At 52.4% G+C, this 22,316-nt stretch overlaps 1 protein-coding gene across 1 annotated transcript in view; it reads right to left on the bottom strand.

The window, feature by feature from the left end:
• Positions 1 to 313: 313 nt before the first annotated feature.
• The window catches only part of FAM184B (family with sequence similarity 184, member B), a 62,129-nt gene continuing 40,126 nt past the window's right edge, over positions 314 to 22,316 (bottom strand). The window contains exons 8-18 of the mRNA XM_012724035.1: positions 18,753 to 18,850; positions 16,014 to 16,143; positions 15,584 to 15,787; positions 14,149 to 14,302; positions 11,891 to 12,054; positions 10,146 to 10,318; positions 7,872 to 8,009; positions 6,017 to 6,134; positions 4,915 to 5,019; positions 2,869 to 3,068; positions 314 to 1,281 (exon numbers count right to left, since the gene is read on the bottom strand). Coding sequence (XP_012579489.1) covers positions 1,188 to 1,281; positions 2,869 to 3,068; positions 4,915 to 5,019; positions 6,017 to 6,134; positions 7,872 to 8,009; positions 10,146 to 10,318; positions 11,891 to 12,054; positions 14,149 to 14,302; positions 15,584 to 15,787; positions 16,014 to 16,143; positions 18,753 to 18,850 — 1,578 coding nt within the window. The 3' untranslated portion in view covers positions 314 to 1,187. The remainder of the gene's footprint in view (positions 1,282 to 2,868; positions 3,069 to 4,914; positions 5,020 to 6,016; positions 6,135 to 7,871; positions 8,010 to 10,145; positions 10,319 to 11,890; positions 12,055 to 14,148; positions 14,303 to 15,583; positions 15,788 to 16,013; positions 16,144 to 18,752; positions 18,851 to 22,316) is intronic.

Genomic DNA, 22,316 nt, shown 5'->3' with positions numbered 1-22,316 from the left:
ATCTTTGAAAAACAAACCGGCAAAGCTCCTGGGCCTGAATAGAGACAACTACACACACACACACACACAAACACACACGAAATCACTTGAAAATTCCTGTGGCATGTGGCGTGTCTGGTAGTGCATACTTCCATTGAAAATATTCATGCTATGTGTTTTGATTAAACAGCATATTTACCTTTAAATCGAGAGCGTGAGTCGTAATTGCCTTTCTCGAGTGATGTCAGTCTTAAACAGCTACTTTTGATCTGGAGAAGAGGTGAAGTTAATGTGAACTTTCACTCCAGGCTGGCTTCATCCCATGTCACCTTTCTATGGAGAAATAATACAAGCCACCATCATCTTTATTGCCCAGTTATTTGAGGTTTTATTCAAAGAGCAAAGATTTGACAGTGCACAGAATAAACTGTTTAGGGCCCCATGCCGGGCCAGCACCAAAGGATGGAGAATACATTTTGCCCAATAAAGTTGTATTGAGGCGAGTCTTAATTGCACGGGGACCCCCACCCCGCCCGGCAGGTGTGAGCCGACAGCAGCCGGCACCGCCAGCTCAGCCACGTGTTGGAGGCTGACTGCCCGGCCACGCCACACGTGGAGGACAGTCCACACCCAGAGCAGGAAGCTCAGTAGATCTTTGACTCCAAACAACAGCTGGTCTGGAAGCCTTCACAGCTGAGCACGTTGCACTACAGGCATTGAAACGGAACTGTTTTACCAGGGAGAACCACGTCTTTCCTGGTTACGTGGAGCTTTGTCTCATTTTCTATTGAGGGGAGATGTACATTTGCAATTACATCACTTACACAGAAACATCTTTTCAAGCGGAGATGATCATCCTAAGGAAACATGAAACCACTTTTTAAAGGGAGACCAGGAAGTCATCTGCTATCCCACAAAGAGGACACCACCTTTCAGACACTACAAATACAACAGTCAACCCCCAGTGGCGTGACCCTTGGCCCGTGGTTACACTGGTTTATCTTAATGTTGAGAATTTTCTGTAAGGAACTGGTGTCACTATGAAAGAGTATGAAATGTTAGCACCGGAACTTCGCGTGGCCGCCACATACGAATCACATTACAAGCAAGTTATTTGGTTGATTAGTGTTGATGTCCATCCTCTCAATCAGATGCTTTCAGAGAAATGTCCTTCAAATGTCCTTGTGACATGTATCCCGAGGACGAGTTCAGAAGGAAAAGTACTTGGTGAACCATTCCTGGGGCGCTGAGCCCTGCTTCTGCTGGGCTTCTTTGGGTTGGGCTGTTTCACCATCTTGTGGCCTGGAAACAAACAAGCAGATTTCTTAGATGGTGCTGAAAATCATTCAAACAACTTGATACTCAACCATCTCTTCATGGAAAGACAATGGCTGCTGGACTCTTCAGGAGACCCGAGTGGGCGTGTGCTGTGAAGGCTGGGGGTGGAAGGAGCTTCCAAGTCCAGCTTGGAAAACAGAAGGGACCCATTGTTTTATGGGAGACCGGTATTTTGCAACATTTACTATTTGGTTCAGGTGCAAATTAAACAATAAACTATAACGACAGTAAAAGAATGCGTGGTTCAGCAGCTCAGCATGGTGATTTATGCTTCTCAAACATTATCTGAGGTGACTGAGCTGCTCCTTGATCAGGCTGTGACATGAGCCCGATACGTTAAGAAGGAGAAACAGCAGAAATAGACAGGGGATGCCTGCCTGAGTGGCCTCTACATTTGTGACACTTTCTAGGAAAAGGAGAGACGTGGCTTTCAACAGGTACGCGAAATAGTGGGGCTCTTCTGGTTAACGGGGTGCTTGGGGGTGCAAGCAAAGGGCCCCTCAACCACCCCACCATGTCCAGGGGCAGGCCTGGCCACTGAAAAAGGAACATTTTCAAAGGACCCCTTTCTGAAATGTAAACTTCAAAGCCCAGAGTTGAGAATTCTGCTCTGAAAGAAGGGCTGGGTAGGAACACACATGGACAAACAGGAAAAGTGCCTGCCCTGGAAGGCGAGTGCAGAGAGCCCATTTGGGGGGAACAGGTGGTTAGCTCATCACACGCATGATCCGCCACAGGATAAAAGGCCCGACGCTCCTGAGATGGTGTGGTAAGCCGGAGCAACAGGCTTCCTGGCAGAAGCGCACTAACGCTGCTGTGCGTTAGTCTATCCTGGGTCCATCCCGTGAGCTGATTTCTTAAGTTTCCGTCAGGTGAGGTAGGGGGTAGCTTATCTTCATTTTCTTAAAAGATTTATTTCTATCTGTGCACACAGGGGTGGGGTATAGGCCAGAGGTGTGGGGGTGGGCATGATGAGAGGGTTTACTAGAGACAGCAGGGAGCAGAACGGGTGGATCTAGTGAAACACGCTGCTGAGGGGAGCAGCGGGCGAGACGGGAGAGGTCTGCTGCGCCATGTGGGTCCCTCCCTGGCCGGGGACTGAACTCGCGCCACCAAGGTAGGGGATACCTTGATAGCACCAAGACTTTAACTCCCACACCTCAGGGAGGCTCTGTCTTCATTTTAGAGGTGAGGAAACGAGTCTCAGAGAGGGCAGGCGAGCAGCCCACAGTCACACAACTAAGAATCCAGACCCCAGCCTGTCACAGGTATCGATAATCCACCTGTGTGACCCACACTGACCTGACCTGACCCATTTGGTGGCCTCAGTCTTACCACCCTGTAAAAGGTTCTGGAACTGGGTGCCAGAAAGGGTACCTCTCTCAGAGAATGGCACAGTTCCCTTTGCTGACGCAACCCTCCCTTCCGAGTGGGCCGTAATTTGTCTGAGGCAGGACTTGTGCTGCAACTTCCTGTATCTGCACAAATGCCAAGAAGAAACCTGAATCTCCCTCTGGCACACAGGGAGAGGAAGCCCAGCCCCGCCCCTACCTGGTGGCGGCTCTCACATCTAGAGACTGGCTGGGTTTGTACGGCCGGCCACAGCTGGGGCCTGGGTCCAGGCTGGGGGACTTGGTTATGGGGGGGGCATTGATCCTCGCGCTCAGGTCGCCGCTCAGGAAGTTCTTGGCGTAGGAAGCCAGGTTGGGCACGCTCACCACCCGGCTGGGCACCTCCTCCATCTTCTTTTTCTGCATGAGGTACATGAAAGGCCCGTTAGTGCCACTCCAAAGAGTCAGTACTGCAAGAGTCAAGCTGAGGAAAGTCAGGACACAAAAGAGACAGGATTCCAGAATTACTCTAGAGATGGGATTGGGAGAGCAGTGCGCGCGTGCGCGCGCGCGCGTGTGTGTGTGTGTGTGTGTGTGTGTGTGAGAGAGAGAGAGAGAGAGAGAGAGAGAGCGTGTATGCATGTGTCCAGGAAGCATTTAAAGATGTTCAAAGGACTACAGCTTCCTCATTTCCTAGACAAAGGCAGCCAGGCATTTCACTTTCAGAGATGCAAAAGATGAGAAAATAAGCTATAAGAGGTTAGAGGTACATAAACATCAAAGCATTTCATACAATCAAAAGATCAATAAACAAGAACAAAAAATGGACCCAGACAAGACACCTCGCCAAGGACAGATGCATACGGCAGAGAGCCACATGGAGAGAAGATCACTAGGGAAATATAAGTTAACATTACGAGACACCGCCACACTCCTATTCAAGCGCCAAAACCCACCAAGTAAAGTGGGGTGAGGGGAGTAACAGGAACTCAGTCACTGCTGGTGGGTCACAACACGGCACAGCCACTCTGGAGGATATTTGGCCAATTTCTTAGAAAACGGAACATACGCTTACCAAAAAGAAAAATGGGAAATGAGGCCTATCCAGCCAGGCTGACGGGGTGCGGAGGCCACTTTATTCGTAAAGTAAAGTGATTGTTATGTGAAAGCATGGTCTTCTGTCATTTGCTTGGTTTTTGAAAAACACACAGGCTCCCAATTGCTAATCAGAAACTTCTGGGGAATCTGTCGTGCAAATTCAACTTTCTTTTTAGATTTTGGAATGTGTCATATATCCAGCAGACATCTTGTCCCCTATTTCTGGGATGAAGCATACACTTTGTCACAGTGAGAGAGTGCTGTAAAGCCAGGAATGAACCCCAGTTTTGGTGTCTGCTGGATACGGACTCAGACAGTGAGGACTTTTCTCTCTGGGGGACTGAGAGGTGGCTGTTTGTCTGATGTGATGAGGTTTAATAGGTTTGACTGATTCTACTAGAATTCAAACAACTTGAAAGCTAGCCTGGATTTCCCCAAATTTCAAAACAATAATGGCATAACCAGCAACAGCAATGGGCCAGACGCTGCAGCTGGAGCTGTGGCTTTGGGCCTTCTGTCAGTCCAGCTCAGGCTGGGTGTGTTGTTCTGTGAGCTATAAAAAGGTCCTAATTTCCTGTAGCAGTTTTTGCTAGCAGATGAGAGATCTGGATGTGAACTGTAACTTCCCCAAACAAACAAGGAAATAAAGTTAAGAAGTGCAAGATTTCTGCTCTAGTCCCTCTCCGCCCTCCCGCACCCCCCCCCCAATCAACTCTAGCAGTCACTGACAGTGACACCCTCGTTTATGGGAAATTTGGGCAACACAAACGCCCATAAAAAGTTCAAATTCGGGCCCTCCCTGTTGGCGCAGCGGGTTAAAACGCAGCACTAAGAATCTAAAGCCACTTCCGCATGGGTTCGATCCCCGCCTGCCCCGGAGGTGACCACATGGCGCGGCAGACCTCTCCTGACCTGCCTGCTGCTCCCCTCAGCAGTGTACTTCATGGATCTGCCTGTTCTGCTCCCCACTCTGTCTCTGGTGGAGCCTCTCACCCTCCGCCCCTGCATCTCTGGCCTGTACCCCAGTTCTGTATGAATAAATATTAAAAAAAAAAAAAGTTCAAATTCACATAGTTCACCCAGATACACACACACACTGTCCAATACTTGCAGACCCTGTTTTCCAGCAAACGCCTGGAATGCACCTGGACCAAGCTGGTGGCCTTACCTTCATGGACGGGGTCAGGTACCCGGGGTGAGGATTGAAAGAGAAGGAGCGATTCCGGTGGGAGACGGCGCCGGGGAAGGCCGCGCAGTGAAGCCTCCGCTCCTCCTGACAGGGCAGACAAGTGTCAGAGCAGGCGCATGACGGCAGAGGAAGGCCAGGGAACCAGGCTCCCCCCCTCGGACGGTGGGGGCACCTGTGGGGTGTCCAGGCCCCTCTGGCAAAGGAAGGGCCTGCTTGCTTGGGACAGCACAGCAGACAGGGGAGACCTCAGCCCCCTCAGCCTCAGAGAGGAGCTTTCAAGAGTCTGTTCAAGTTAAGGGCAAGGATGGGAAGCCCCCAGGGCCTGGTGAGGGCCTCACCGCCTGTGCCACTGTCCAGTTTTCTGTGCTGACTTATGGCTAAGCAAATTCCTGTGTCTGTGAAACCACTGATACCTATCTCAAAGAGAAACTTCTTTTTAAAAAACAATCCCCCACCCTCCCCAAGTGACCGCAGTGAAGGTGGCCCTCAGCAAGTGAGGGCGGCCGGGCCAGGGGCTTGCAGACAGAAGGGCCTAGGGGCCTAACAATGGGAGTTATGAGAGCTGTGTGTGTGGAAGAGGGGGCTGTGTTTGAGTCTAAAGCCAGGGCTGAGGTGGCCGGGACGGGAGGGGGCGGGCTGGCTGGCTGCAGGGGCGAGGGGCTTCCCAGGACAGGCCGGGGCTTGGGTGTCTGCCGATCCGGAGTCAGTGAGTGGGAACCCTTCTCTTTGGGGACTGGAAGGTGGCTGATTGATTTGACTTGGGTTTGATTGATTTACTAGAATCCCAACGCCCTGAATGCTAGCCTGGATTTCCCCAAATTCTAAGATAACGGTGATAACCGCCAACAGCGACGAGGCAAACGCTCAGGGTTGGGGCAGTGGCTTCTGGGCCTTCTGTTTTCCTGTGTGAAAATTTTTAGCAGGGTTTTGGTATTGGATTTCATAGGAAAGTCACCCCAGGAATCCTTTGTAAGGAGTTTTATGGTCAGGGGGCCAAGCTTTCTCCAGGTGCAAAGTGAACTCCCCCACCCCCAAAAGGATTGCACCAGCGGCTGGCCAGGCGCCCTCGCCCTGCCCTCACCGAGAGCTGCTTGATGATCTCCTCCCTCTCTTTCAAGAGGCTCTGCAGGCGGCCTATGAGCTGCAAGTCCTCGGGCCGGGACGCCCCCTTCCCTGGCTTCTCCCCGGAATCTTTCAGCCTGTTTCAAGCAAACATGGTGTTAGTCCTTTCTGCACCTGCGCCGTGAGGAGGGAGAAGAAGACGCGGAGGGCGCCCTGCGGGGTGCTTGCCTGACCAGCTACTGCTCTTTGTCCACCTGAAGGGACACCAAGGCCCTCTGCACCTGCAGCTCAGGGCCTCCCAGCGCGTTAGCTGTTTGCAGAGCTGTGGGGAAAGCCAGGACCCCAGCTCTCGGCCTGAGGCCCCGGGCTGCGGAGCTGTGCCGAGGAAGCACGGATGCTGCGCTCCCCGGGGCTCGGAGAAGCAGTTGCGGCCAGTCACCACCCTCCCCAGGCCCGCAGCTTCCGAGACCGCTCGCGGGGCTCTGGCGCCATCTGCTGGCCATTCCGCAAATGGCACGAGTAAGTCCTGGGGGAGGGGGCGAGTGGGGCTGGGGGAGAGGGGACAGGTACCCACAGGCCTTCTCCACAGGAAGCCAGAGAGAAGGAACTCCCAGATGGTGGGTGCAGAGGACCCAGAGACTGTCACGGAGGCCATGGCCGTGTAGTCTTTGACTTGAGCTCTAATCCCATCTCTGCTTTTTTTCTAGCTCTGTGACGCAGAATTTCACCAGGACCCTCAGTTCCCCCTTTAAAAGGTGCAGGAGGGCCCTCCCTGGTGGCGCAGTGGGTTAAAGCACAGCACTGATGATCTAAAGCTGCTTCTGCATGAGTTCGATTCCCACCTGCCCCGGAGGTGGCCATGTGGAGGTGGCCATGTGGAGGTGGCCACATGGCGAGTCAGACCTCTCCTGACCCGCCCGCCCACCACTCCCCTCAGCGGTCTACTTCGTAGATCTGCCTGTTCTGCTCCTCTCTCTGTCTCTGGTGAATCCTCTCACCCTGTACCCTAGTTCTATATGTATGAATAAATAAATAAATCTTTTTAAAAAAATATCTTGGTTAAAAAAAAAAAAAGGTGCGGGAAATGGTGGATGCCAGAGAGCGGTCCCTGTGTGGTCCCTGGCACCTGCTATGTGATATGAGCCCATTCGATGGTAGCCAGTGAAGCCTTTCACTCCAGATTTTGGGTAACTCGCTTTCCACTGCAGACAGTGGTGAGCCGGTTTTAAGAAAGCAAAGGGTTTAAATTCACTTACTGCCGCTTCACTTTGGGCAAAGGACCTCAACTGTCTGGACCTGGATTGCTACCTCCCCTCCCACCGGCAGCCCCCATCTCTTCTCTGTGCAGTCAGAAGTGACCCCGCTAAAAGGTAGGTGAGGCCATGTCAGTCCTGCTCAGAGCCTGGCCCTGGCTTCCCCTGGTACTCAGAACACACCCAGATGCCCTCCAGGGTTTCGCTCCCATGGGTCCCAGCTAACCGCCAAGGTCAAATCCTACCACTCACCTGCTCACTCATCCCCCTGGAGCCACAAGGGCCTTCCGGCTATTGGTCAGGTAAAGCAGCCCCAGGTATAACCCCCACCCCCTTGGGCTTAAGCCCCCTTGAAAAAGCCCTCCTTGCGCACTCCTTCCACTCTCCGGAATCAGGTCCTTCCATCAGCTGACCTGAAGGGAAATACTTGCTGCTTGTTATTTCTAATGTGCGCGGGCCTGTGTGGGCTGCAGGGGCACTGCTCCCCGCTGTAGCTCCAGAGCCTAAGATGCGCAGGGCACATACTCACTCTGAGTGAATAAACAGCTGCAGACTAGGGGCCACGAGCAGGTGGGTCGCCCCAGTAGAACGGTACCGCCAGTCCCGCTGTGCCCCGCTTACTCGGTCTCCAGGGCGGCCAGCCGGGCCTGCAGGCGGGCCTGGGCGGCGCTGAACTCCGCCACCATGGCCTGCATCTCCTTCCGGTGTTCCTGCCGCAGCAGCTCCACTTCCCGGGCCCGCTGGTCCTCCCCCGGCGGCCTGCAGGTGGACAGAAGCACAGGGGGCTTGTTCGGTTCGTGGGGCCGAGCCTCTTGGACCCTGGGGTTCCCCCATCTGCTGGGTGCAATGAGTGGGGAAGAAGAGGTGCATCTGAGGTGAGGACCACATGGGAGGGAGACCTGGGGTCTCTGAGTTGCAGGTTCATAAGTCCATTTTGTGGGGCCCCTTCTCAGCAGTTCCCACCCCACATTCACGGAGGGTAAATCGGAGCAAGAGCAGTGTCTGGACGTGGAGCACGTCCCGGCGGGGCCGGGCTCCCGGAAAGCTCTCTCAGCTGGGCAGCCCGGGGTCTGGGCCACCACTACGGAACAGCGGGTGCTTTGACATGTGGGAGACAGTCCTGGGTGGGAAGGCTGCTGGCGTGGTGTGGGCTGGGAGAGCGGAGCGAGCCTCCGCCGAGCTTCCGAGCTGCGAGGCCTCGGGTGAGCGCACTGGCTCAGTCTCTTTATCTGCTCAGTGGAGGTGACATAGCGCCTCCTCACAGGGTTACCACAGGCCGAATCATGCTAACCCTCCCGCAGAACAGTCTGTCTGCAGCCACCAGCTGTCATTTCTCTTAACCTAGGGTAGGACACTGGGGACCCACAGACCACCCGCAGGGGCCTGTCACCCTCAGAAAGCACATGTGCATGCCGGTGTCACTCCATCCCCTGGTGGGGGCGGGGGGAGCTGTGACCCAAGCCATTAGGGATCCCTCCTCTGAGCTGACCCCCTTATGCCAGTGACCTGCCCAGGTCAGTAACTGGACTTGAGGAGCCCCAGCTTGGCCAGGTGGGCACAGGCTGTCTTCCGCATGAGCCCGGGGTCTCATTCCACGTTGGGCGACTCTATGCCAGGGGGTTGGGGAGCCGGGACACTCCAACATGGAGATGAAATGGGAAAATGCCAAAGCTCCCCCAAGGAGAAACAGACCCTGGAGAGCCCTGCACCCTAACAAAATCACATTTGCAGTGATAAACCTGCCAGAGGCAGAAGGGCGGGGGAGGAGCAAGGTGACCAGGCAGGTGGCAACCAGAAGGGCCCTCCCTGGTGGCGCAGCAGGTTCAGACGGCACTGTGATTTAAAGATTTAAAAAACCAGATGAGGAACCTCTGACCTACACCCCAGTTCTGTCTGCATAAATAAATAAATCTTTTAAAAGAAAAAAAAAAGTAAAAACATGGAAGCAGCCCAGATGCCCAAAAGTAGATGACTGGATTAGAAAGATGTGGTACATATACACAATGGAATATTACTCAGCAACCAAAAAAGAGAAACACATGTCTTTTGCAGCAACTTGGATGGAGCTGGAAAAGATCATGCTGAGTGAGATAAGCCAGAAAGAGAAAGAAAAATACCGGATGGTTTCACTCATAGCAGGAGTATAATGGACCAGGCGAGAAAATAACAAAAATAATGAACAACCATAGACCAGAGACATTCTGTGGGGGTGGAGTGGGGAATGGGATCAAAAACGGGGGGGGGGGAAGGGAGGGAAATGCACGGGACTATGGTGGTGGCACAGGGGTGATTTGGTGATGGGAAACCCGTGGGGATTACAATTGAGATGAAAAAAAAATGTGCAAAATGATGTAAAAATAAACTTTTTAATAAAAAAAAAATCAAAAAAAAAAAAAAAGAAAGAAAAAAAAAAGTGGCTGTCCAACCAGATCAGGAGGGGAGACTGCCCACCGCATTGACTGGCTGCATTCCACACCTGGCCATGCCAAGCCCGCAGCACACACCTGTCTGTGACCTGCAGCAGCGGGAGGGGGCGATTCCCAGGTGGGGCCACAGCGAGGGAGGAGCGGATAGCACTGCCTGGACACCCCCTCGCGCTCCTCCCTCAGACAGGCTTCTGGAGTGCTTCGGGTTTGCTTAGGTCCAGTTCTGTACACGCCCTGGTTCTCAGGGGCCCGGGATGCCTGCCACCGGGCAGGGGAGCCTGGAGATCTCGAGCCCCCTGCACCCCAGGAATTTCCACCGGCCATGGCAATACCAGTGGAAAGCTAAGAGTAATGCAGGGGTGTCCTCTTTGGGGAGACCCCAGTGGGGGCCGATTTTAGACCCCCCCGTCACCGGAGGGCGTGGGCAGTGTCGGGGCTGAGGTGGGAAGCTGGCGGGGTGCACACCCACCTGTGGGGGTCCCCGGAGGGCAGCGCCTCCCGCTGCAGTGCCTCCAGCTCAGCCTGCAGCCGCTGCACCGCGTCCTTGAGCTGCGCGTTCTCCTCCCGGAGGCCTCCTCCCTCGCTCGGACCTTGGTCAGTGGCGCTGACTGGGGAGCCCGTCTGGCCAGTGCCCCCCGCATCCTGGTGAGAAAGCACCAGGGAGAGATGTTTCAAGGGATGCAATGCAGACAAGGCATGGGGGGGCTGGGGCGGTGCTGTGCCCCGGATGCTGGAGCAGCCGGAGCGCAAACATCCCTTGACACAAGCTGTGCAACTTCTGTCGACTGACAGATTCCGGGTGGTGGGGGGAAAGCTCTGAAAAATCAGAATTTCCATTGCTAACTTGTGTCACAACCTGCCTTTTTTGTGTAATCATAATACCAAAAGTATGCTGAGCAACATCAGTTTGCAACTGGATTGCCTTAGCTTCAAATTGGCTACCTGAAGGGGAGCCCAGGGCAGGAAATTCCTCTGTATCTGGAGACAAAAGGCAAACTCCAGGAGACATAAGACCCCCCCAGAGCATCGGGGCTCATGGGACCCTTCCTTGGTATTTTATGACAACAAGCAAATCTTAGATACAACTCCCAGGGCATAAGGACCCATGGAAAATTTCCTAACATTATCGACACAGGTTTTGCTGAATACATAACTATGTGACTTCCTCTTAATTTACCCTTTTCTTAAACAATCTTTAACTACTCTCTGCTAGTCTTAATTCACTTTTTCCTAAAACAAACACTAGCTACTCTCCGCTAGCCTTAAGTTAGCCATTCACTTTTCTCTACACTATCACTGATGACTCTGCTAACACAATTTATTCCTTCTCTAGGACTCCTAAATCCCTTGCTAACATCCTTTCCCTGACCCCTTATCCTTTGAAGTCATCGTTAAACATCCGCATACATGAAAATTATCACCAAGATGTACAGTCTAGTGCGCCATAAAGAGACAGGAAGAGGATGCATGTTCCCCTCTTCCTTTAGAACTTTATGTTGATTTCTTATTAACTTACCTGATGCATTATTGTAACTAACTCTTGCTAAACAGTATAAATAAAGACCTGCTGAACAGATAGGCAGGAAGACTTGCACCCAACTCCCACTCCCCTCCCCATCTCTAGGAATCGCGGCTCCCTGACGCTGCTCCCACCTAATGGCCCTGCCCTCTGACAGCCGGTGATCGCCTGGTCCCGTCAATGCCTGCTTTGGAGTTAGCCAGGCTGGCCTGGGAAGCGCAGCAATGCAGGGCAGACCAGGACGCGGCTTAAATCGGGTTCAGCCGGACATTTCCCGTTCTCATGCATCTAGCCTGGCGCTTCAGGAGTGACAGGTACCCGCCGCCCGTTCTGGTGCACCCGTAGAACTGTTCTGGCTGGACAGGACTTAGCTGCTGCCATGATGTGTGGGAACACAGCGACAGGCCGGTGCCCCTCGGCCTCTCATCCTCCTTGCTACTCGCTAACATTTCTCTGTGCAGGTTACCAGGGAGGCCTGGCTGGTCCTCACAGAGGGCCCAGCGCTTCCCCAGCCAGGGAAGGTGAGGCCTGGCGGGTGGGCGGCTCGCTCATCCACCCCATGCTCCCTGGCTTCACCGTCTAGTTCTCAGGTGGAAGGAGGGGCCCCCCACCCCAATTCCAGACGGGGGAGGATGGAGCGCCCCGAGCCCCGATCTGCTCCTGTGGGCACGGAGGTGGCGGACAGGGGTGCTGACCTCTGTGGCGACGGTGGGGTCCTCGCTGTCCCCTGGACACGGGGCGCTGGCCTGCTGCCTGCCCAAGCTGCCCAGAGCCCTCAGCTCTGCCTGCAGCACCTCCAAGTCTTTCTGGTGCTCAGCACAGGCCGCCCGCTGCTCCGACAGCTCCTTCCGAAGGGCCTCTGGTGGGAGAGGGTGGGAGCTCAGGCAGGGGAAGGCTGAGGTGTCCCGAGTGGCAGCCCCGGCGGAGGGCTCCAGGCTTCAGTGGGTCCCCAAACTTAAGGTGACAGTAACAACCGAACCGCGGACAGGCCTTCCTCAGCGTACAGGGGCCATAGCCCCATCACCCCACCCCAAGGAAAGCAAAAACGTCCTGATCGCATAGAACGCGCCTGACCCACCGAGGGTCACGGTTTGGCTGCCTGCTTTAGGCACGTCAGAGCATGGCCCCCTCGCTGTGGAGCCGGGAGAGCCCTGTCAGTAAGGACTGTGCTAACGCTCAGTGTGCCAACGCCTTGGAAGCTGTGTCCATTGAGCCTGGCAGTCATCCTGTCTCTCCCCACTTCATGAGCGAACTGGCCTCAGAGAGGGTCAGTAAGTAGCCCAGAGCCACACAGCACCTGAAGTCAACTTCAGTAGCTCAAGTGGTCCCTTTCACTGCCGAGCCCCGGCTGGCTGGGTTGGAGGGGCGGTGGGCCAGGGTGTGGCAGCCTAAGGCCAGCACAGGGTCCTGAGATGCACTGGGCTTCCGCAGAGAACCAGGGGGAGACGGGAGTTATCAGCGGACCTGGGTTATAAGCCTCACGCTAGGTTCTGGTTTATATCTCAGCTCTTACAGAGATAAGTTCTCTGTTACAAGTTCTTCTTCCATGAGTGTGGGGCCTTGGCGGGCTGGTGAGGCAGGAGGCCACTGCAGACTCCTAGTGTTTCGCCTGGGGCAAAGCCAGAATCATCCAGGAGAAAATGTGCAGGCCCTCCTTCACTCAGGAGGGAAAAGTGAAGCCAGAAATTGAATTTCTGCTCTGCGGATAGCGGGTGACGCCTGCTGGCCTAACTGTGCCCCGAGAGGTAGCCCAGCACCATCAACGATGAAGAAACAGTAGCTTCAAACTGAGTCATTTCTGACTCAGTAGATGTCTTCAGTGAGCTAATAAATTTTAAAATGGAACTATTTTAAGTGCCAGTAAATTTGGTACTTTCCTGTTGCGACCTCTGAGCATCTGTCCTCGCTATGGGGTGACCGTCCCATAGCCCACACAGACCCTTGACAGCGCTGTGGCCGGACTCAGGATGCTGAGTCTTCTGTCCACCACAGCACCAGGCTGCCTTGGGGTCAGCGGGGCCAGGGAGGGCGTGACAAAGACATCTGTCCCTCTGGGTGTTAGAGTCACCAGGAGTGTCCAGTCTGGTCTGGACTGGGGGGTCTTGTGCCTGAGCCTCCCAGCACAGCCTGCGTTTTATCTCGGGGAGCACATCTTCCTTAGATGCTGCTAACTTTAGTATCTGCCCCGGGGACCCCTCCCTTCCAGGGTGGCTGCTACCGGGGGACCTGGGGAGCACTCCCCTTCCTGCTCCCCACATCACTCTCCAGAAACGAGCGGTCAGTAGACCTGCGGTCTAGGGGAGACCCGGGCAGGCAGCAGCAGATCTTACTGCGAAGCAACTGCCTTTCCCCAGAATTCCCTTAACAGCAACATTGCCTGAAGAGGCTCGATTAGGCCAGTGTGGCCTTTAATGGTTCGCACGAAAGAGGACGGGAGCGTGTAAGAGGAAGAAAGAAGATAAAAGTGATGGAGAAAATGTGGGCGAGATGATCTCTAAAGCGCAAGACTTCTGGAGGCAGCTGTGCCACGCAGTCACGGCGAAACTGCAGAGCTGTCCTGCACGGCCGCCCTGCACCCCAGCCCTGCACCCCAGCCCAAACAGCCATCAATAATTCTACTAACAGCCCAACAAGTGGACACCATAGCAACCCCCATTATTCACAGATGAGGAACTAAGGCACAGAGCAGTTCTGTACTTGCCCCAGGTCACAGTCAGTGAGGACTGCGACCACCATCCCTGGGCCCAATTATCGTGCCAGGCACGTGACACTCAACATCAGGCCCACACCAGCCTGAGGAGAGAGGTCAGTTGTAGCCACTGTAAATGCGGCCGAGAGTGTCCACTCTGGGTCTCGCAGCTGGCTGGTGTCTGAGGCAGGGCGGACTGTAGGCCTGAGTGCTCCAGCCTCCCTGGCCTGGCTGCTCGTCCCCCCGGAGGATGCCCATGGCTACCTAGCAGCAGAGCCTGCTGGCCTTGCATCCTCTCCAGCTGCCCCTGGAGCTCCTGCTGGGCCTTTTCCTCCAAGGCCTGGAGCTGCAGCTGATGTGCCTGGCGCTGGAGCTGGAGGCTGTGGCTGGATTTCTTCTTCAGGCGCTCCTCTGTGGCCTGTGGGCAGAAGTGCGGGCAGAGGCATGAGGATGGGCTCAGAAGGGGAGACCTGGTGCCTCTGGCAAGCTCCTCTGTGCGGGCCCTGTGGCACACACCCTCCCTGGACAGCTTATTCCGCGACAGTGGATGAGGTCCCGCCCCTCCGGGATGACAGCGATGGCTTGACCACAGCAGCTGTTTTGTGTCGTGTGACTCTACCTCCTGACTGGACCAACCTGGGCCACTCATTGGGAATTGGGTGTTAGGAGGAGGGGGAAAGAGAAAGCAAGTCAGACTGACTGGTTGGCTCCAGTTTCAACACACGCAAGAGGCGCCTTGCATCTGACCCAGGACCAGAGAGGCAGGAGGAATGTCTGTGACGGGTCCAGGACCGGTGTCTGAGCACAGAAGAAACGGTGGGAGTGAGGACCCACGGATTTCACACCCCCCAGTCTACAAGGTTCCTGAGTTGAGTCTCTGCCCTGGGTTCATTTTCATGCCTCATCTTTTATCCAATCATTCTTTCACGCAGACATCCATGAACTGGGGAGCTGTTATGTGTCAAACACTCAGAGAAGATGCAGCCCAGTACTTTGATATGCAGAAGGCACCAGGAGCCAGTGGGAGTGGGTGGCCTCTGGCAGCTGGAAAGGGCAGAACCACCCTCCCCTAGCACCCCAGGAGGGCCACCACCACCCATGCCTTGGTTTCAGGGACTCTGGCCTTCCGGGAGTGTCTGATAATACATCTGGAATGTCCTGTCACCAGGGCAATTTGCTACAGGAGCAAAGAAAACTAATACAGTCGGCCTTTTCCAACACGGAAAATTGAGGGTCCCACTTTCAGGTGAGTATGTTGAGGCTGGGAGAAACGAATGACCCATCCCAAGGCCGCACAGGTACCATGCGGGAGTGATTAATACCACCACCTCGTCTTCTGAGAGTCAGGACATCAGGGCTGAGGGCTGGAGTGGGTGGGGTCCCCCAAGAGGCTGTGGGGACACAGCCCTGGGCTTGGGGGTCCATGCAGGGGCAGAGCAGACAGCTGAGCCCAGGCTACCCCCAAGGCAGGTGGGGAGAAGCAGCACAGAAGGCCCCACAAACTCTGACTCCTTGGTGTGTGGCCCTTAGCAAGTCCGCAGGGCCTCCAGAGCCACTTCCCTCATTTGGAAAATGGATGATAATGGATAAAAATGGCTCATAATGACTCTGTGGGGCTTCAGTGGGGGCTGGAGAAGGTGGACGAGAAGCCAGGCGTGGCGGGTGCTCAGTGAGACGTGGACTGGAGCGCAGGCCTCACCCAGAGTTCCTGCTGCTGGGCCTTCTCCAGCAGGCGCAGGGCTCGCTGGTGGGCGGCCCCCACCTGTGCCTCAGCCGCCTGGTTCTGCCGCACCGTCTCCTGGAGCTCACGCTGCAGCTTCTCCCTCTCCTGCTTCGAGAGATCCCTGAGCTGCTGCAGGTCCTCCCGGTAGCTGCTGGCGCACTGCTCCAGGGCCTGCTGCATCTGTGAGAGCTGCCGGGCACTTGGGTCAGTGTGGGGCTTCATGGTTTGCTCAGGGCAGATGTTGAATGAATGAAGGATGTCACCTGGCCAGACCCTTCCTGGCTCAGGAGGGAATCAGGCGCCCAGATGTGGGGGGTGGGGTGGGAGGGAGAGAGGGAGATGGGAGAGGGAGGAGGAGCGGGTGCTCCCTCAGACTCTGGCACCCCCCACCCAGCGGGGCTGCTACCTGCGCTTGCAGACGGGCCCTCTGGCTCTGCCACTCCTCCTGCAGACACTGGCTGTCCGGAGCCTTCTCCTTCAGCGCAGAGCCCTGTGCAGGTGGCACTTCACCACCCTCCCAGAGGGGCGCCTGGCTCCTTTGAAGACACGAAGGACACAATTACAAAGGACCTCGGCTGGGCCTGACACCACTGAAATAGCTGGGCAGAGCGGAAGCAGTTCAGTGGCGCTTGGGGGGGGTGGGCAAGAAAATTCCCCTCCACGCGCTAACTGGTGTCACTGCACCTGGGATGAGATCTGGATGCAGCTGAACCCACTAGAACTGCAGCCAGAAGCTGTTCTAGTGGGAGCTGAGTAAGTGGTGGGCTGTCAGATCGAGAGCCACAGCTCCTTACTTGGGAACTGCAAAAAGAGATCTTCCTGATCTAATTTTGCAAATCTTCCTGCATGTGGAAAAAAAATGATGAAGCAATAATGCTTTTCTTGAATACAGTGTTTGGCACCTTCTAACGCTTGCTCATAACGTTCACTGGCTGTCCCCACGTATAAATAGGAGGGTTATTAATAGGCTGTTACGCATGCAGCCAGAACAAGGCGATGCTGGTCTGAAGCCCTGGTAGCTTGTGTTGTGGGACAGATGCTGACAGGTGTCTTGGGAGGGGACTCGGCTCGGAACTTCTGAACCAGCTGAGAAGTCCAAATGTGATTGGTTCGGACTGGTATGGTACGTGGTTATCCTGGGTGATATGAAAAGGAATTCCCCTGGGGCTGGGGCCCTCTACAGAGACGGGGGGGGGGGGGCAGGAGGTCACGTTTGGCTTCCTCTGCCAAGGGCATTTGGCCAGAGAACCCAAGGTCAGGGAGTCACGGCCCGGGCTGTGCAGAGAGGCTCTGTGGCCTCTGGTTTAGCAGTGGTGAGAGGGCAACAGGGACCTTTTCATCCAGCTTCACACGTCTTGACAATAAGTGGCTCGAGTCCTCTAACTTTATTCAAGAATATTTTCCTAGGTTTTTTGTTTTTTCTATATTCAAAACCACTTCTTTCTATAAATAAGGCTGTTGGGATTTGGAGTTTGAACTGAACTTCGCATAAATTAAGACCTTAACTCCGAATATTCCCAGCAGCTCTGTTCTCTACGGGAGGACGTTGCTGCTCTTCTTTACTCACCTGGAGATTTTCAGTTCTGTTCAGTTCGCCTACGAGTCTGCTTCCTACGTCACTGGGTTCTGGTCTCATCTTTACTATTTCCTCCTTTCTCTTTACTTTGAGTTTCATTTGATAATCCAGTATTAGTTTCTTAAGATGAAGATTTAGATACCTGATCTCAGAACACTTTTAGGTACTAGTGTTTAACATTATGAAGTGTCTTCTTTAGTTCTATCCCCCTGATTTTGATGTCACATATTTACTATGATCAAATTTGAAATCGTCTGTTTCCATGGGGTTTTTACTTTATTATTTAGGTGCAGACTGATAACTTCCAAGTAGCTGAGGATTTCCTTGGTAGCTTCCTCTTATTATTTCTAATCTAATTCCTTTGCTGTCAGAGAAAACCCTCTGAAAAACAGAGTGTTCTTCAGAATATATTCCAGTCTCTGAACTGGACCACAATTTGTTTTGTGGCTTTTTATGTTGACCATATTGGTGGCTGTCTATGTGCCTTGGAGGACAAGGTTGTCTGCCGTTTTGCACCATATCGTCTCTGTCATTAGGTCACGTTAGTTGGTGCTGTAGTTCAAACAGTCTGTGTGATTAGCCCCTACTCAAAAAGTTTTCTAATCTATTTTGCCCATTTTCATAATGTCATTTTCATAAGTGTCTACAGAAAGCGGGAATGTCCACAGCCAGTTATGGTATCATGGCCTGTGGTAAAAGTTTCGGTTTTTATCAGTGATGATTATTCAAGGATTGAGTGACCTGGGGAATCTGTGGGCTTTCATTCCGCACCTAAGAACAGCCGCCCAATGTTGAGATGTAGCAAAGTGTGAGTTGTGGAGCCAGAGAGATTATCATCTGAATTCTGTGCTCAACCTGCAGTGTGACCACGCGCAAGTTACTTAACCTCTCTGGTCCTCAGAGAGTGTATTCTGAGCGTGGGCTTTATGAGGCATCAGCCCCAGTGCCATGAGTGTTCCCTTACCGAGGCAACAACATGCCCTATTCATGAGCTCATCCGTCAGCTGTGGTCCCAGATGACAAGGCACATGCAGTAGACTTGAACGACACCCACAGTTTGGGGGAGCGCTACAGCATTTGACCTTGGCCAGAAGCTAGTATCATAGGAGCAGAGCAGAGTTCAGCGTTGCTAAGAACAAAGGGAGTTGACCTACGAACTCAAAACGACTAGCATTTTGAGAATGGTAGTGCAGCACCAAATCCAGACTCCTCGGTGATACGGAGAGTGGGCCGCTGGGTGACTGGCTTCCTCGGGTCTCCTAGTTAAAGAACACTTGGAAGATGAAGGAGCAAGGGCTTGGGGCAAGCTCAGGCAAGTCTACTAACCTCTTTGAGTTTGATATGATGAACCTATAAAACAGCCTGTCTGGGTTGGTGTGACCATTACACAAGAATTTATCTAAAGCTTCTCGCTGTGCTGGAAGACATAAGAAAAGAGCCTGCTTCCTCTCTACACGTGATGCCAGGGCAGGAACGGTGCTTGAGAACAGAATGCATGGTGCCCCCAAATCTGAGACCTCATTCACTGGCGCATTTAGCATCATGTCCGCAACCCCCCCGCCCCCATACCTGCCCTCCTCGTCACTGCTGGCTCCTTCAGCGGCCCCCTTCTCTTGAGGCTCTTCTCTGGGTAAGGGCTCAGGTTTCCTCGGCTTCAAGCACGGATCCTAAGACAAAAACAAAAGAGTTGCAAATGAGGTCGAGTGCAGTCATCACCAACTCAGTCCATGGCTTACTGGAACCCAAGACCGGAGGAGAAACAGGCCTGGGGCAGAGAGAGCTGTGAGGGCACAGTGCCCACACGGTCCCTGGCTGAGGAGAGCTTCAGCCTGGTCTTTGTATCCTGTTTTCAGCCCACTGAGTATTCTGCACAGATGGTGGGATTAAAGCAGAGGGAGAGTGAGTGGCTCACGTGGGGAGTGGGTGGTGGGTTATGGAACTTGCAGTCAGCAGTTCCGTGAGGGGCCTGGACGCTAAGCCCTCCATGACATGGAGGGTCCTTGTGGGGCCTGGCATGGGGATCAGAGAATAGTGCCAGCAAACAGCCACTGGCTAACTGGTATTATTATTATTATTATTATTATTACACTTACAGGTGGCGAGTCTTTTGCATTTCACTACATACAATCAAATCCATGGAGCTGCTGAATGACCAGCAGTGTCAAGGAAGAGGGTATGGTGGGAGGAGAATAACGACACCATGAGTCAATAATGAGACTTCAGAACTTTCTTCAAATTGAGTCTGTCCATGTTGCCTTCTCCCCTTGCCACAGAGACATAAAGGTGGGAGAGATTTTCTTACTTTCGATTTTTCTACTTATCACAGTAACCACTGTCTGTGGAAAACAGTGTAATTAGACAGGTTAAGAACCGATTTGTTTATTGGTAAATCTCATTAAATAATGATAACTTACAACCTGGGTTTTTCAGTAAATGGTTCCAAGATCTTGTGTTTGCAAAAAACAAAAACTTTTCTTTGCCCCCCCTACTTTCAAGTACTCGGGAAGCATTAAAAATGTGTCAGCGAGCTCTAATTCCTAGGAAAACCCAGAAACAAATGTCATAGTTTTAGCGAAACAACCCTGAGAAGGGCTAGTATAGACACATGTCAGTTATATATAAGGGGATGTTGCATAGTGAATGTTGGACAACAAGAAACAGAATAGCAGAATACTACAGCATAAATAGCTATATTATGATAAATTTAAATAGGTCCATTTTTCAAAAGAAAAACTAGTGGCAAAGAAATTTTGGTATATAGAAAGCACAAAATATGGTTAGCAAAAATAATTCTAGTCATACCAGTAAGCACAGTGTATACAAACTGGCTAATTTCAACATGTATATTCAGTCTTGTAAAAAGAATCATCTACAAAAATGCTCTAATAGTGAACCTGTAGGCATCTAACAATAGACACTGAAAACATAAAGCAAAGTGTTTGGGACTGTAGGAAGAAACGGGCACATTTATACCTACAGTAGAGGTTTTAACATGTATGTCTCAGAAACTGTTACATTGATTAGACAAAATGTGGTAGGGTAGGGAAGATTTGAATGACAAGATTAACAAGTTAAACTTAAAAGCTAAAAAAGAATACGAATCTCTGCTGATATTTACATGGTGCTTAGCGTGTATCAGCCACGAATTCCATGAGGTGGAGACCTTCTTCCCATTCTGAGGCAGGAGAGAATATGTAACCTGTCCAAGGTCATAAAGCGAATAGATCCTAGAACTGGGGTTTAATTATAATGACTTTTAATGACCAAACTGAGACTGTATCCTTTTCTCCATCACATTGGGTTCATAAAACAAACAAAAAACCTGACCCCACAGAAGACTACAAAGCAAATCTCAACACAGTTCAAAGTGGTATTATTCTAGAACATTGTTATTCTACATAAAAATAAAGTTAAGAAGCATCATGAAAATAGATTTAACAGAAAGGTAGGGCCCTCCCTGGTGGCGTAGCGGGTTAAAGCACAGCACTAAGAAGCTTAAGTCACTTCAGCACAAGTTCGATCCCAGCCTACCCCAGAGGTGACCACATGGTGCGGCAGACCTCTCCTGACCCGCCCGTTGCTCCCCTCAGCAGTGGACTTCATTGATCTGCCTGTTCTGCTTCCCACTCTGTTCCTGGTGAATCCTCTCACCCTCCGCATCTCTGACCTGTACTCCAGTTCTGTATGAATAAATAAATAAATCTTAAAAAAAAAAGAAAGGTAAACTTCAAAGTCCTTGGGTATAGTTAAAGACATACACTTAGAAGGGAAGTAGGAAGCCTTAAGTGTATTAATTAGAGAACATTCAAGAAGTTAGAAGAGGAATCAGAAAGTAAACTCAAGAGGGAAGAGATAGAAAAGGTAAAATTAATGACAGAGAAATACAGATTTGATGCACAGCTCAGAAAGCTGACTTTTGAAAAGATACGCCAAACTACTGGCAAGTCTGATCAAGGAAGAGGGAGAAGGAACTTGCAGCGACATGAATAATACACCAAGATCTCAGGCCGTTATTATAGAGATGAGAAAGAATTTCAAATGTACTCTGAGCCACTGTGCACAGCACGGAAGGGGATGTGCAGGATGTAATTCCTGGACATCTTACCGATCACAGCTATATTTAAAGGCATCCCAGGCAGGAGCCCAGAGACAGGAGAAGATAGAATATTTGATAGAAGCTGACACACCCCGAGGACGACTGTTGCTCAAGTTGCACCACCTGTCTATTTCCATACATAAAACTCTTGGGTCCCTAAGATTCCTTGCGGCAGGCAGGTGTCATTACACATGAGGAAATGAGACTGGAGAAGTCATGACTCGTGCCAGGTCACAAGGATACTGGAGGGCTGGACTGCTGGGTGGACTGATTCCCTTCTTGGTCATTCCATGGGACCACACTGGCCCTTGCTGTGCCACGTTGACCCAACGGTCAGCTCCAGCATCTAAACCTAACTGGGTGAGTTAAAGCCACGTTGTGCAAGTGTGCTGCTGAAAAGCACCTGCAAAACAGACATTCAGAATCGACCACAGAAATGACAGCGGTTTTCTGAATCCATAGCAAGATGAGCTCGGTCATCCTTTGGGTTCTGTTCACTTGTTTGAACACCAGAGACAGGAGCAGACACCTTCCCCCGAAAGGAGATGAATAATCCCCCTCCGATTAGCTGATGAAGGCAAGGGAGGGTAGGACCAGTAGCTGAAAAAGGGCCTCAGTGTCATGCTGAATCGTCTGCTAGCCAGGGCTGATTTTGAGAGGGTTCCTCGCGTGAGCTTTAATGCCAGGACAGGAGACAGGGCCTCTGCTCCCTTGTTCAATTGTCACGTCATGTCAATTCATAGAAAAGGAGCCAAACCTCTGCTCGGTGCAGATACAGCAGATGCCAGAAGAATAAAGGTGAGTAGGACATAGTTGTTTTTTTTTAAGATTTATTTATTTATGCACACAGAACTGGGGTACAGGCCAGAGGTGCAGGGGTGTTGAGAGGCTTCACCAGAGACACAGTGGGGAGCAGAACAGGCAGATGGGTGGAGCATACTGCTGAGGGGAGCAGCGGGCGGGTCAGGAGAGGTCTGCCATGCCATGTGGTCACCTCTGGGGCAGGGATCGAACTCATGCTGAAGTGGCTTCAGCTT

This window comes from Condylura cristata, unplaced genomic scaffold, assembly GCF_000260355.1.
Source record: "Condylura cristata isolate star-nosed mole 26May11 unplaced genomic scaffold, ConCri1.0 scaffold00012, whole genome shotgun sequence".
In the NCBI taxonomy this organism is placed as follows: domain Eukaryota; kingdom Metazoa; phylum Chordata; class Mammalia; order Eulipotyphla; family Talpidae; genus Condylura; species Condylura cristata.
Note: the sequence above shows the minus strand (reverse complement) of the source record. Positions and strands in the feature narration are given on the sequence as shown.